At 40.1% G+C, this 14,096-nt stretch overlaps 1 protein-coding gene across 3 annotated transcripts in view; it reads left to right on the top strand.

Annotated features, from left to right (window-relative positions):
* Window positions 1-14,096, top strand: part of LOC122811470 (class II histocompatibility antigen, M alpha chain-like) — a 304,256-nt gene that overhangs the window by 272,629 nt on the left and 17,531 nt on the right. For all 3 annotated transcript variants that reach the window (XM_044083328.1, XM_044083326.1, XM_044083329.1), the window contains exon 3: window positions 2,565-2,843. In XM_044083328.1, coding sequence (XP_043939263.1) covers window positions 2,565-2,843 — 279 coding nt within the window. The remainder of the gene's footprint in view (window positions 1-2,564; window positions 2,844-14,096) is intronic.

Genomic DNA, 14,096 nt, shown 5'->3' with positions numbered 1-14,096 from the left:
CGTACTATGGCATAAGTCTCTCTCCACTCACCTGCCTGTCAAACTTGGTGTCCCTCAAGGGTCCATCCTAGGGCCTCTACTTTTTTCCATATTTATTAATGACCTTCACCTTGCCATCTCCCAAGCCACATGCATACAATATGCAGATGACTCCACACTGATATGCTCAGCCACCTCCTCTTCTGAACTTCAATCTCTTACCCAACAAGTATTTAACACAGTTGAGCAATGGTTCACACATAGATGCCTTCTTCTTAACCCCAAAAAGACTAAACTCCTCCTCTTCTCTCCCACCACTAAGTCCTCTCCTTTTGATTTCTCGGTTATCTCTACCAATAAAACTATTATATCCCCTGTTCCAACCACCAAACTATTGGGTATCACCATTGACTACAATCTGAACTTTGATATCCATATCAACAATACTATAAAAACTGTCAACAAAAAACTTGGCTCTCTCTAAAAGGTAAAATCCTTCCTCTTACCTTCAGCTAAAACCGCTATAGCACACACTCATCTAATCTCTTCACTTCTTTATGCCCCATCCATTTTTACTAATCTATCTAAAAATAATCTTAGCAAATTGGAAATGTCTTACAATAACATTGCCAGATTTGCTACAGGCAACCCATCACTGCATTAATTTAAAGCAGCTGGGATGGCTTGAACTACAAAATCTGATTAAATTCCATCAACTATCTATAGCCCACAACACTCTTTACAAACCTTTCAAAACTCCTATTCTATCCACACTCATCACTCCCTATAAAAACCTGAAATCCTTAAGGTCTTCTCAGAGACTTCTAGTACATACCACTAAACCAAACAACAAGGCTGGAGACTCTCTTTTTTCTAATATTGTTGGAAAAGCCTGGAATCTCCTCCCCGGTGAACTCTCCTCACTTCCCTCACTATCACGCTTCAAAAACAAATTGAAAGTGTTCCTCAGAACACAGTGGTTATGCCCCTGTACTAAGCCTGACTAGTTATGTGTCTCTTAATACTTTGCCCTTCCTACCCCTTCTACTCATTAACTGTAATTCCTTCCTTATTAACCATTATACTATCTACCTCTAGAACATCTTGATTGTACTAGCATGCTATGTTATGCCTGTATTCTGCACTGCTAAATTTCCTGTGATAACGTGTAATATGCATTGTAAATATGATTTTTTTTGTTTAATGTTTCCTTATTTGTTATCTTGTTAATTTCATTGTTCTATCTTGGAGCTTATCTCCCCGGGCCTCTACTGAAAATGGACATGTATCCAGTTAGACTAGCCCGGTCAACAAATGTAAAATAAATAAATAAATAATACATAGATTTCTGTTTGGAGAAAGGAAGGAAAGTAGAGTGAGGCATAGCAGTCATTCATTGGACCTGAGATGCTTAAATTGTTTGTTGCCAACTTCATATGAGACATAGAATTCTGGATAAATCTCTTCGTGGATGACACAAATTTATTGCAACAGAAGATGAGGAAGGAGAAGGTTATAAGAAAGACCTGAGAAAGGTTTCTGTATGGGCTGACAGATGGCAGCTGGGGTACTTTACAAGATTTTGCCCTAGAGAGGATAATGAGTTGGTATGTAAGTTCGGGAGAATATAACATAAAGCCACACAACAGGATAAAGACTTGGAGGTAGCTGTCATTGCAACTGTGACGTATGAGGAACAGACCAGTCAAGCAGTAGCCAAAGCTATGTATACATTTCCTTGTGTATAGACTCCAGAGAAAAGGGACTATTTCTCATGCTGTATAGGACACTGATGACGCCTCAGCTGGAATAATTCATCCAGACCATAGAGTGAAAGAAGCAATGATGCTACAGAGAAGAAAAAGGGAGGCCACCAAAAATGGTAAAAGGGAATGGGAGTGAAGTTGTGTGAGAAGGAGCTAAAGAGGTTGTGGCTGTTCTCCACAGAAGATGCAAGTGAAATGGATGATATTATCTGGATCCTCAGAATCATTATGGATAATCACAAAGGGACCTGAACTGAAAACAAAGGCTATGGTAGGAGAGCTCGTAAGCTCCAAAATGAAGGGTTAGGTCTCAAGTTTGGCATGAGAAAGTTATGAGACATTGAGAGTATCTTGGACAAATGAGCCCATGGACTGGGTAGAATAGAACAAAACAAGTGACTTTTTTAAAAGAGCAAGTTTCCACACAACTGGAAAATGGTGTGTGTGGGGGGGGGGATGGGAGAGGCTGCTGCAGTCTGTAATGCATGGGCAAACTAGACAGACTACCAGTATTTTTCAGACTTCTTAAATATGTGTGCAGGCTATAATTTTATAATTAATTAGTACAGATATTACTGCTACAATCTCAAAACATAAATCCAAACCTTAAATTTTTTTTGAAAATATGTGTAATAAATATACATACTGCATTATATCTGCTTTAAGAATATGCAAACAAGTAATTCACAGAATGTGTATGACCTTATGGAAAAAGGGATGGGTATTACCGAGCTGAAGATGTTTTGGTTCAACTTGACATTTTAGAATTAACACAACATACTCAGTATTTAACTCATTTTCAATGTTTCTCATTTGCAGTTGATCCAGTCTCACGTGTCTACACCAGAAACCCCTTGGAGTATGGGAAGAGAAACACCTTGATCTGTTTTGTGGACAGATATTTCCCACCAGTTATTTCTGTCAGCTGGTACCGGAACAACACCCAGATAACAGATGGAATCACTTTCACAGACTCCTATCCCACTGCAGACTATGGATACCAGATGTTCTCGTATTTGGATTTTGTCCCTAATTATGGCGATAAGTACACCTGCCATATAAAGCATGTATCAGATTATCCATTTGTGGAATTTTGGGGTAAGAACAACTTCATTGGTCTGTTGTGCTGTTACTTCAAGTGTATATGTCAAGGTGCAGATTCTTGACTCACAGAACCAGGGCAAGGTATGCACTAAATTATAAAAAGCATGGCTATAGTGTGTTGTTTGTCTTTCGGCTTTTTCCTGGTAGGGGGTCGCCACAGAACTCCGGTCCGCTAATGACTGGCAGTAGATTTTTTACGAAATGCTGAGGTGCCAGCTTCAACGAAGGCATGCCCATTTACGCACGCATGCCTTTCGAACACTACCCAACCATGGGGAGGGCATGCAGACTCCACACAGAAGGCACTCCCAAGCCAAGCCAAGAATCAAATGGGAGAACCTCTTGCTGTGAGGTAACAATGCTACCGCTGTACCACTGCGGAATACAAAAAGCAAGGTGATAGTACAATACATATATTTTTATATAATCCATTTCTGTATAATGATAGCACTACAATGAATTGAACTGATGATGCTCTGCATCTGATGGAAGTTCATGAACTCCTCTGTTATTTTCTGTACCACTTTTTTTTTTGTTTTAATTTTTAGAATCTCATTCTTACAGCAATTAATGTGTTTCAAGGGTAACAAAATACTCTAATCACCAGATATTTTTCTTTACATAAGTTCTCATGGTTGAGCTCCCTTATTAGCATCAACCTACTAAAAGAAAAATCCTTTCTAGAACTCTTCATCACAGATTTTACAAATTTAAGCATGTCTCCTGTTTTGCAGGTGCTCTCTGTGATCACTTCACTCTTCAAGCTATAATACCCACCAAAACCTTCAAACCTCCTCCATTATTTTTCACTCACAGACCCGTTACTGAAACCATGAAAAATGAAAAAAGAAAGAAAGGAAAAGAAACCATAAATTGGTCTCCCTTTTATCAGGCACCCTCTTCTATAACTGCCTTGGACATCTTTAATTGTCTAATTGCACTTGTTATAGAACATGTCTTTCTTTCTTTCTTTCTTTCTTTCTTTCTTTCTTTCTTTCTTTCTTTCTTTCTTTCTTTCTTTCTTTCTTTCTTTCTTTCTTTCTATCAGACCTAGAATGAAAGGAAATAGTTCTCATGGCTAAACAAAGACATTAGAACTGTAATAATACTACAAAAAAAAAAAAAAAAAAAAAGCCTGGAGTAGGAGGATACCCTCTCACTTAGACACTCAGACAAAAATTGTTATACTGCAATTGCCTGCTATACTGTGTCTGTAAAATCCAATTGTATTACTGTTTTCACTGTTTAGCCAGGTTTTTTTTGTTTCCATTGTTTGTTAAGTATTTACTTGTATTGTATATCATATACAATATAGATATATATATATATCACTCTAACGACTGCTGAATGGAGAGATAAACATCCCCATCTCCATAGTGATGATGACCTATCTGGGGGACTCAGCCACAGAGAGTGTGCAATGGGGCATTATGAATCCATTTTTCACCTGCGTGATTGCATGTTACCTTCTACTGTCACCTCAACTCCTTCCAGACCTGACATGAAATCTTCCATGCTTCTTGGTATACACTTCTCCCTGGGATGTCATCCCGGTCCCTCTCTCAGAAAGAAGCAAATGGGCCTAACCCCTTCATTCTTTTTCCACCCCTTGTTGGCTTTTCTAGTGCTGGAGCCACTAAATGAATCCCAGTTGTCTGGTTTGAAAAATAGGTAAGGAGCCTTCCCTGTAATCCATGGACTCAATGACAATTCAACTTTCTGCTTCCTCTCAGTTAACCAGTTTGCAGATTAACTAACCAAGTATGGGCTAACCTAATAGTGATTCGAACTGTCAACAGTTTCTCTTTGAGGAAATGAAATGAGTACTCTAAATATGTCTAGACAGACAGCAGATACTTATAGCTAAATCATGACTGGCATGAGTCGCAGGCTTACATAAGTTATCTCTGCCCTACCCACTTCCCTTTCCTCACCCCCCACACTCATTGATTGTGCTGTGAACAGTTCTCCTCTTTGGACCATGCCTCCCCTTAGGAAGCATATCGACAAGCACCCTCCCACCCGAGGTTTGGTGGGATATGGGCTTCATCCATCCACACTACAGGACTGACTATGAAGACACAGGTATTGATGATTTGTAAACATAAATCATCACAAATTCAGTCTTAAAGGGCTAAAATTAAATTGTTAGCCAGACCCTTGGAATTTTTATTTTTGGATCTAGGGACAAGAGTTTTTTTTAAAGAGACTAGGTTTTTGTTTATTTGTAAGCTGCAAATGAATGTTTTATATTTTTACATAAAGAAAACCCCATCCATTAACTAATATTAGTGTAGTACTGTGTACCCTCAAGTTTCCATTTCCTATTGTAAGCATTCCAACTAATGATGTCTGGGATTTTTTTTCTTTTGAGTTCAGCAACCCTCCTCATCCACCCTTTGTGGTGTCTCATCCAACCCTTTTTTGCCATGGAAAGGATTATCATGGACCTCATTAACAGGGACATTGGCAACCTCCAAACACAGTTTGGCTTTGTCAAGGGGAAGTCATGTCTGTTAAATCTGGCTGACTCCTTTGAGACAGTCACCAAAGCCATGGACGAGGCGAAGATGGTGCACACCACCTACCTTGACCTGACCAAGGTATTCAACACTATTCCCCACTCAAGCATGCTATACAAACTCAACTATGTATCAATCCATATGTTATCACATAAGTAGCAAACTGGCTCACTGATAGAACCCACCTAATCAAAATAGGGGAAGCCACCTCAAGCAGTAGACCCGTAATGAGCGGCGTACCCCAGGGATCAGTCTTGCGGCCTCTGTTATTTGGGATATACTTCTCTGAGGTGCAGGCCAAAATCAGTCGGCTATGGCTGACCAAGTTTGCAGATGACTGCAAGCTGGGCACAGTCATCAATTCCCCAAGTGATGTGGATGTCCTTCAAGAGGTTCTCACCCAAACAAATGATGGTGGCAGAAACATGGACTCAAGCTGAATGCCAAAAAATGCATCATTATCTCCTTTGGGGAGAGTGATGTCCCCACATATTATGACATTAATAACAACGTCCTAAGCACGCAATCAGTCGTGAGGGATTTGGGCACCCAGGTTGACAGCAACCTGATTTTTACCACTATGTTGCTTCCCTTAGATGGAAAGTTTTCTACATGGTGCACCTCATAAGTAAGGGTCTCATCCAGGGACAAGGAGGTCATAACATCCCTGTATTCTTCCCTTATAAGGCCAATTTATTGAGTACAATGCCCCCTTCGGCATGTACCTTGCAAAACACATGCAGCAGCTGGAGAGACCACAGAGGTTCCTCACCAGAAGAATCCAGGGCCTCAAACATCTACCCGACACAGATAGGCTAAACCCCCTGTCCCTCTATTCAGTTTCATACAGACTCCTCAGAGGTGACCTGTGTCTGGCATACAAAGCAATCTCAGATCCCACCTTAATGGGACTGCTGCATATCCGCAAATCAAGCTCCACTCGAGTAACCTGCATACACAACCTCAACCTGGTCTGTGACATCAATAGGACTTATTGGTGGACAGATTTGTGTCCCAGAGACTCCGCTATCTGTGGAATAGACTCCCACTCCACTTCAAACCGAGTACCTCATTATCCCTTTTCAAGTGCAACCTGGATAACTGGATGGGAAACAGAAAATACACACCTAGTATTCCACCTGTGTCCCTGCTGGACAGAGGCTTTGGGTGCTGACTTGTCTAACCATGGGCTAAACTCTTGGCTAGGGTTATAAGGACCTCAGGGCCAGTAGCCTAGTAACTTCCTACGATTCTTTGATCCTATGATCCTATAGTTGCCACCAAAGTTAGTGCCTTCAGTGGCCCTTGAATTGTCCACCCAATGTGTTAATTTATCTCCAATAGTGCCTCCCACTCCTGTATCATTTTCTCCTACTACTGATTGCCACAGGTTCATATTGTGAAGGTCTTCAGCTTAAATTAATAAAACTTATATAACTACCCCCGATTGATATGTTATGCCCACTAACTGTAACACTCCAGTAACACCAACTTAAACTCTGTTTTCCTGTTTACTTTTAAACTCTTAGCTTAATACAACCACTTAAAACCATTGAATAAAGTAGATGTAAACAAATGAAGTAAAATGCACACAGTTTATTGTCCCTTTGGAAAACATAGTACATAATATTTCTTTCTGACTTGCATTTATACTTAGTAAGGATCTCACTTTAGAATAGGCATGGAGGAACACCATGAGCTAATTTTCAGACACTTGATAGATGACAATTAATGTCGTCCATGAATGATCTGAGCCTCGTGTTCACAGAAATAGATTAATTATTGACAGAACGTGACATGCTTATGAAATAGATGTGTTTCCAGAATATGGAGGCTAAACTCTCAGCAGCAGCATCCCTTTGTGAGCACAGACAACTACCCACTACATATGCAAAGGTTCTGAACACTATATATTATAATCTGCCTGTCACTGATCACAGAAAATACCACACGATCACCATAACCTAAAAGCAGAGAAACTAGAAGCAGCGAAAGTCAGTATTAACATAATATTCAACATTAAAAGTTAAACAAGACTACAAAGCCCATAATGCACAGTGCCTGACAATCCCTGAAACATGTAGTAATTTGTGACTTCACTGTGTGTAAAACAGCCATCTGTCTCAATGGACTTTGCAAAGAGTCTGTGACAACCTCACATCTGCCAGTGGCCAAAATTAAGGATATCTTCAAAAGGCTGAAAAGGAGAAAAATAATAATATGAAATGCCATTGTCCACACTCGACTGGGCAGTCTAAGAACTCCCTTGGCCCATTCTGGATATGCAACAGGATCAACAAATCTGCATAGGAGCATCTTCCTGTAACTTCATGTGACGTCTGCATATCAGGACAACATTTTAGCATTCAGTCAGTGGCTAAAGACATGATATCAAAGGCAAGGAATTACATTACATTAAATTGCATTATATTAGTTTGCTGGAAGAATGAGAGAATAAGCCTATCTAGTGTTCTTTTTTAAGTGTCTTCACTTTCTACTACCCCCTATCCATGCTTCTCCTCATTCTTTTTTCACCTGTCCCGTATCCTCTTGAGTGCATCTGTGGATTCCCTCCCCATTATCCATTCTGGCCATCCATTCCATTAGTCCACAAAGCTACCTGTGAAAAATCTAATTCCCAGTTTGTGTTCCCTCCTCACCCTCTTCACTCTTAGCTTCTTTTTCAGCATGAATTCCTCATACATTCCCGATATGATCTTGTACACTGGTATAATACCCCTGCCTCTTCTGGTTTCAAATGAAAAGAGCTGTAGCTCCTCTAGTTTCTGGTTATATTCTTTCTCCTCAACCCCAAAGCTCTTTCCTCTGAAATCCTTCCAGCAATCTGATGTGTTTTCCTTATGTGGCCTCCATAACTGCAAGCAGTACTTACTCAAGTTATAGTCTGACCAAGGCCCGGTAGACTGGAATCTGTATCCCTCTTGATATACCACAGCATTCTGTTTGATTTTCATGCCACTGCCCTGTAACTCAGTTCCTGGTGGACCAATCCAGATCTGGTCAAACCCTCAGATACTTTTCTTGGTCTGTTGTCATCAGTTCTACTTGTCCTTGCTGATACTTCACACAAGGCTTATTGTGACCCAGTACTTTGTATTTGTTTACAATGAAAATCAACCATCAGTTTTCTGCCCATGTATTTCTGTACCATTCGTGAGCCTATCCCCACCTTCCACTACAGCTGCATCTATCTTTGTGCCATTAGCAAGGAGTCTGAGCCTGTTTTCTATTTCCTTCGATCTCTCTTAGGCAAACTCAGTGAACTAGAGCCAGAACAGAACCCTACAGTACTTTATTAGTCACTCTTCTAATTCCTGACATTGCTCCTCTTACTATAACTCCCTGCATCTAACCATTCAGCCATGCAGCTACCCAGTCCCTCGTACTTGGTCTTAGTCCCCAACCCATGCAGTTTTCTTGTCTGCCTCCTGTGTAGTACAGAATCAGAGGCCTTGCTGAACCCCAGGTGTTCCATATCTATTTGTACTTCCCTCTCAAAATCACCTGTAATCCAATGACAAAACTGGATCAGGTATAACTGTGAGCTCCTTCTGACTGCGAACCCATGTTGGTCACTGTCCTGAACATTGCTTTCCTCTCTTAATGCTACTAGTCTTCCCCTCAGGATTCCCTCCAGCACATTCCCTGCAGTTATCATTAAGGCAATCAGCAATGCAGCTCTATGGATTCTACTTTCCCTTTTTAGTAGGGTGCTGCAGTTGTTTGTCTTCAGTCTTCTAGTACTTCTGCACTAACTAGTCATCTGCTATATATCTCCATGGGGCGGGGGGGGGGTCTTCCAATACAAAGAGAAGATTTCTGATGGCTCTGAGAGGTAGCTGGTCATTGTGCTGTATTGTCTCTAAAAGTAGCCCATTCCCTATGAACCTCCTTCCTTTTTATTTTGGCATCTGTCCAGTGTCCTCCCCATTCTGCCCTGTCTTCTTCCCACCAGGGTATCCTCCATTTTCCTTCTTTTGTGAAGACTTCAGCAAAGTACTCATTCAATACCTTTGTTTTTTTTTACAGTTTTCTATTATCTTCCTCCCATATTTGCACATACTAGCCAGTTCTTTCCCTTCCATTCTGTTTCTTTTTGCTGTGTACATAAAGTCTTTGCTTCCCTGTTACAGCCTAATAATTTCCTTTCAACATTAGCTTCTGCTGCCCTTACCACCTGTTTTGAATTTTTGCCACACATCCTTGTTCTATGTCTCCTTCACATCCCTATCTCTTTTGAGCCACTCCTTGCAGGCCTTATATTTTGCCCTAATCACTAGCCTTAAATTCCTATGTAGCCACACTGATTTTTCCTTACATCCTTCTCTATAGTGTTGAATTATCCATCCCTGACCAATTCCCATAGCTGGTTTACTCCCACAAAATGTTTCCTCTCTACTAATATTGACCACCAACTCCAACACAGTATACCCACTCTTATAAAATCCTACTCCAGTGTTTTGTATTTTTAGTCTTACTCTTTCCATCTAGCCTAAACCGCACAATGGGATCATTCTTGGCTAATGGTGCCTTCACCTAGAAGTCCATGAGACTCTTGACACTGGTTGGGACTTAGCCCAGAACTCTAAACTTTCGGGTATATTACTACACCAATTGCTTGAATCCCTAATAGTCCAATACCTCTACCAGGTTCCCATCCATCTGTACCCTGACTGGTGTTTTATACCTTGTATCAGTCCATGCCCCTACCCTTTTCCTCCAGGGCCCTTAAGCCCACCTTCTAACCTTAGTTGTACCCTTGCCCCATTCTTGGTTTAGTGGATTTTCTTCCTTTCAGCCTAATATATGTATCCAGCCTGAGTGCTTTGCACGTGGTGGTTTTCATCTGTCTCTTCAGTAGTAAAATAATTGAGCATGTGCTATGTTGTCAGATCTTGAAATATTACAAATATAGATTTGCATTTAGATGTTGCTTCTGTCTTGACATTTTGAATTTTATTTTGTTGCATATGCTGTGCTTTGTTGTGAAGTATTGGACTTGGAGATAAGGGAAAATAAGTTTCATGTTGTTTATAAATTTTTTCTTTTCTCTTAATTTATGTAACTATTGAAGTAGTACAGAAAGAGATTGGGAGTACGGGGACAGAGTTCCCACACTGGAGGATGCAAGGGATGCAGCATCAATTCAAAATGATTGTTTTATACTGATATATGCTGTTTTGTGCAGCAGTTTAAGATTATAATTTTGTTGAGTTTAGATTTTACTAAAGGAATCATGATGTTGTATATATGTTGCTTGCTTTGTTAAGGCATTCAACACTATCCTTCATAAGGGGAAAAACTGACAAATTAAAAGCATTAAAAGTCAATCCATACATAGTTGGATAAGTAAATCACTGGGTAACCAGTAGGAGACCACGAGGCATGATGGGGGTGCCTACTTATCTGAGTGGGGTTACTAGTGATGTCCCAGAAGGATCAATACTAGGACCATTTATTTCAGAGTACTCTTCTCAGCTTTAAAAGTGGAAACTAGCTCTGCATAGCCAACTGATGGCTGCAAATCATGTTGCATAATTACTTCAAAAAAGATGCCATAGTCTTCCAAAATAGTCTACACAAAATACATACCCGGGGAAGTAATAATGGCTTTACATTTATTATCAGTAAATGTAGCATTATGAGGCTTGAAAAAATGACATAAACTATGATTACAAAATAAATAATCGCGTCATAAAAATTAGTTAATTATTATAACTCTAGGGATGGTGGTAGACAAGAGTTTAAACAAAGGCTAATCTGTGTCTACTAATGTCAGGAAAACATATCCTGTAGCAAATTTAATTCTAATCAGCATGCATATTCATAGGTTCATAGGTATTTACTAGGCTAATGACCACAAGGGCCTTTTTAAGCCTAGCCATGCATCCCAAATCTCTGACAAGTTCTGATAACCTTGATGATTGCAAGCATGAGCCTGGGAGATGAACCATTTACAGGTTACCTGTGTCCATTAGAGACATAGGTGCCAAACCAGGGATGAATTTCTGGTTTCCCATCCAATTTTTCAAGTTGCACTTGAATTGTTTTCGGGAGAAACTCTGCTTCAAATGGATGGGGAGCCTGTTCCATAGATGGGGTGGTCTCTAGGATACATTCCTATCTCTCCAGCAGGCCCTGTTTATATCACAGGCAAGGTTCACTTCTTTAGAACAGGTAATTCTGGTGCTGTTTGTTTTGTGGATATGCAGGAGGTTCATCAGAGTGGGGTCTGACAATGCCCTGTAAGCCAGGCATAGATCTCCCCTCAAAAGTCTGTAGGAGACAGAATACAGGGCTAGGGCCTTGAGGCAGTCTGCATAGGACATATTACTTACGCCCTGTATTCTTTTAGTGAGGAACCTCTGTGGATGTTCCAGTTGTTGATTATGTCTGGTTAGGTACATAGCAAAGGGGCATTGTACTCAATGATAGGTCTGATGAACACCGAATACAGTGGAACAATGACTTCCTTGGACTTAGATGCCATACCTTTGTTTATAAGTTGCGCAACATAGAATGATTTCCTCACCACTGTAGACACGTGATGATCAAAGGCTAGATTACTATGTATGTGTGTCCCGAAGTCCCTGACTACTGGGTCAGCTCTAAGGGGTGTGTTGTCAATATGATAATTACCAGGAATGGATGACTTCCCAAAGGCTACTGTTATGCATTTCTTGGCATTTAATTTTAGTCCATGGCTCTGTCACCAATTGTTTGTCTGTGTCAGCCCCTCCTTGAGAACATTTGTGTTAGTGTGTGAGATTCAGTGACAGCTCCCAACTTGCAATCATCTGCAAATTTAGTCAGCCATTAGACACCAGAAATAAATGCCAGAAAGGAGTGGCCCAAGCACTGATCCTTCGGGGACTCCACTTGTGACTGGCCTCTTTGTAGGGGTAGACTCCCCAATTCTAACTTCCTGGGTCCAGTCAGCCAGTTGGCTATCCACAGAGTCATTACTACATTATCATTATTCAATACAATGCTCTGTTCTGTAGCTTTCAAACAAACTCCCTGAATCAGGCTGTAAAGGCGTTATAGTTCCTTACTACAAAAATCATAGAGCTGGAAAACTTGAGCAAGCCAAGAAATAATCAGGAGTTCTTAGTACAGTAGTGAGTTGATTATCTGAACTAATTGGTCCCCAGGGTATTTTGGATAATCAAACTGTTTGAATAATCAAACATATAATTGAACTAGATAAAAAAACTTCTAAAATCTTTTTTTCTGCATGCAGAGAATATGCTTTTCAACCATTCAGTGATTCCAGTGGACAATAAAGAATATTTTTTACACACAAGCAGGCTACAAGATCAAAAAACACGCACAAGCGAATACATATAACATTTACATATTCAGACTTTATGATTTTTCCTACGAGAAAACTTTGGAAGGCTGCATTTGGATAATTGATGTTTCAGATAATCGACTCTACTGTATATCTGTTTCTTACTAATTACTTAGAGGTGACTTCTGCCAAGTGTATAAGGCAGTGCATGATCAGGCAATATGTAAACATCTGCACCTTGACACACTGTTTAGGGGAGCTAACTTCTGAATGGAGACCTTAATACTAAAAGTAAGTGTCAGAAATATAAAACATGTGACAAATGTACTACATACTGCTTTCCAATTTTTATGGAGTAAGCTTTGCCTTGCAATCTTGCAGTCAGAAGAAATGCCCACTGTGGGTGAAATTCCTGCACTCAGAAAACAGACTATTTTTGTTGATTATTTATTGATTTATTTACTTATTTACTATAATTTTAAAGGAGATTATGTATGTTTCTTTTTTTATTTGTAGTGGAGAAATGCTAGATAATAGTTAATGCATATCTTACTCTAGACTTGCATGAAAACAGATACATGTATATGGGTGTGTGCTTGTGTGTGTGTGTGTGTGTGTGTGTGTGTGTATATGTGTGTGTGTGTGCGTGTGTGTGTGTGTATGTGTGTGTGTGTGTGTGTGTGTATATGTGTGTGTGTGTGTGTGTGTGTGTGTGTGTGTATATGGGTGTGTGCTTACGTGTGTGTGTGTGTGTGTGTGTGTGTGTGTGTGTGTGTGTGTGTGTGTGTGTGTGTGTATATATATATATATATATATATATATATATATATATATGCATTTTAAACTGATGCCAGAAGTCAGTTCTGATACTGTAGTATTTTTCTGAGTGGAGTTGTCATGTCAGAGCTTGATGTGTGTTTTTATCAGAGGGAATGCCAACATTGCACCAAATCTGTGAACTGTGGGGGCATATATAAGTATCGGGGTGCAATCCCTCCCTGAAAAAAACTGTTTTCTTGTTTTTTCTTTTTTTTTTTATTTGTGATTTTGTGTTTAGACCATATAAGATTGACCATCTGTAATTCAATTTTTTTATGTGCTTCTGAAGTACGTGTGTGTGTGTCTGTGTGTGTGTGTGTGTGTGTGTGTGTGTGTGTGTGTGTGTGTATATATGTGTGTGTGTATATGTGTGTGTGTGTGTGTGTGTCTGTGTGTGTGTGTGTGTGTGTGTGTGTGTATATGTGTGTGTGTGTGTGTGTGTGTGTGTGTGTGTGTGTATGTGTGTGTGTGTGTGTGTGTGTGTGTGTGTGTGTGTGTGTGTGTGTGTGTATGTGTGTGTGTGTGTGTGTGTGTGTGTGTGTGTGTGTGTGTGTGTGTGTGTGTGTGTGTGTATGCTTGGTATGTACGCAC

Source organism: Protopterus annectens, chromosome 9.part0 (genome assembly GCF_019279795.1).
Source record: "Protopterus annectens isolate FY-2018-M chromosome 9.part0, PAN1.0, whole genome shotgun sequence".
NCBI lineage: Eukaryota > Metazoa > Chordata > Ceratodontiformes > Protopteridae > Protopterus > Protopterus annectens.
This window is presented reverse-complemented; position numbering and strand designations above follow the sequence as displayed.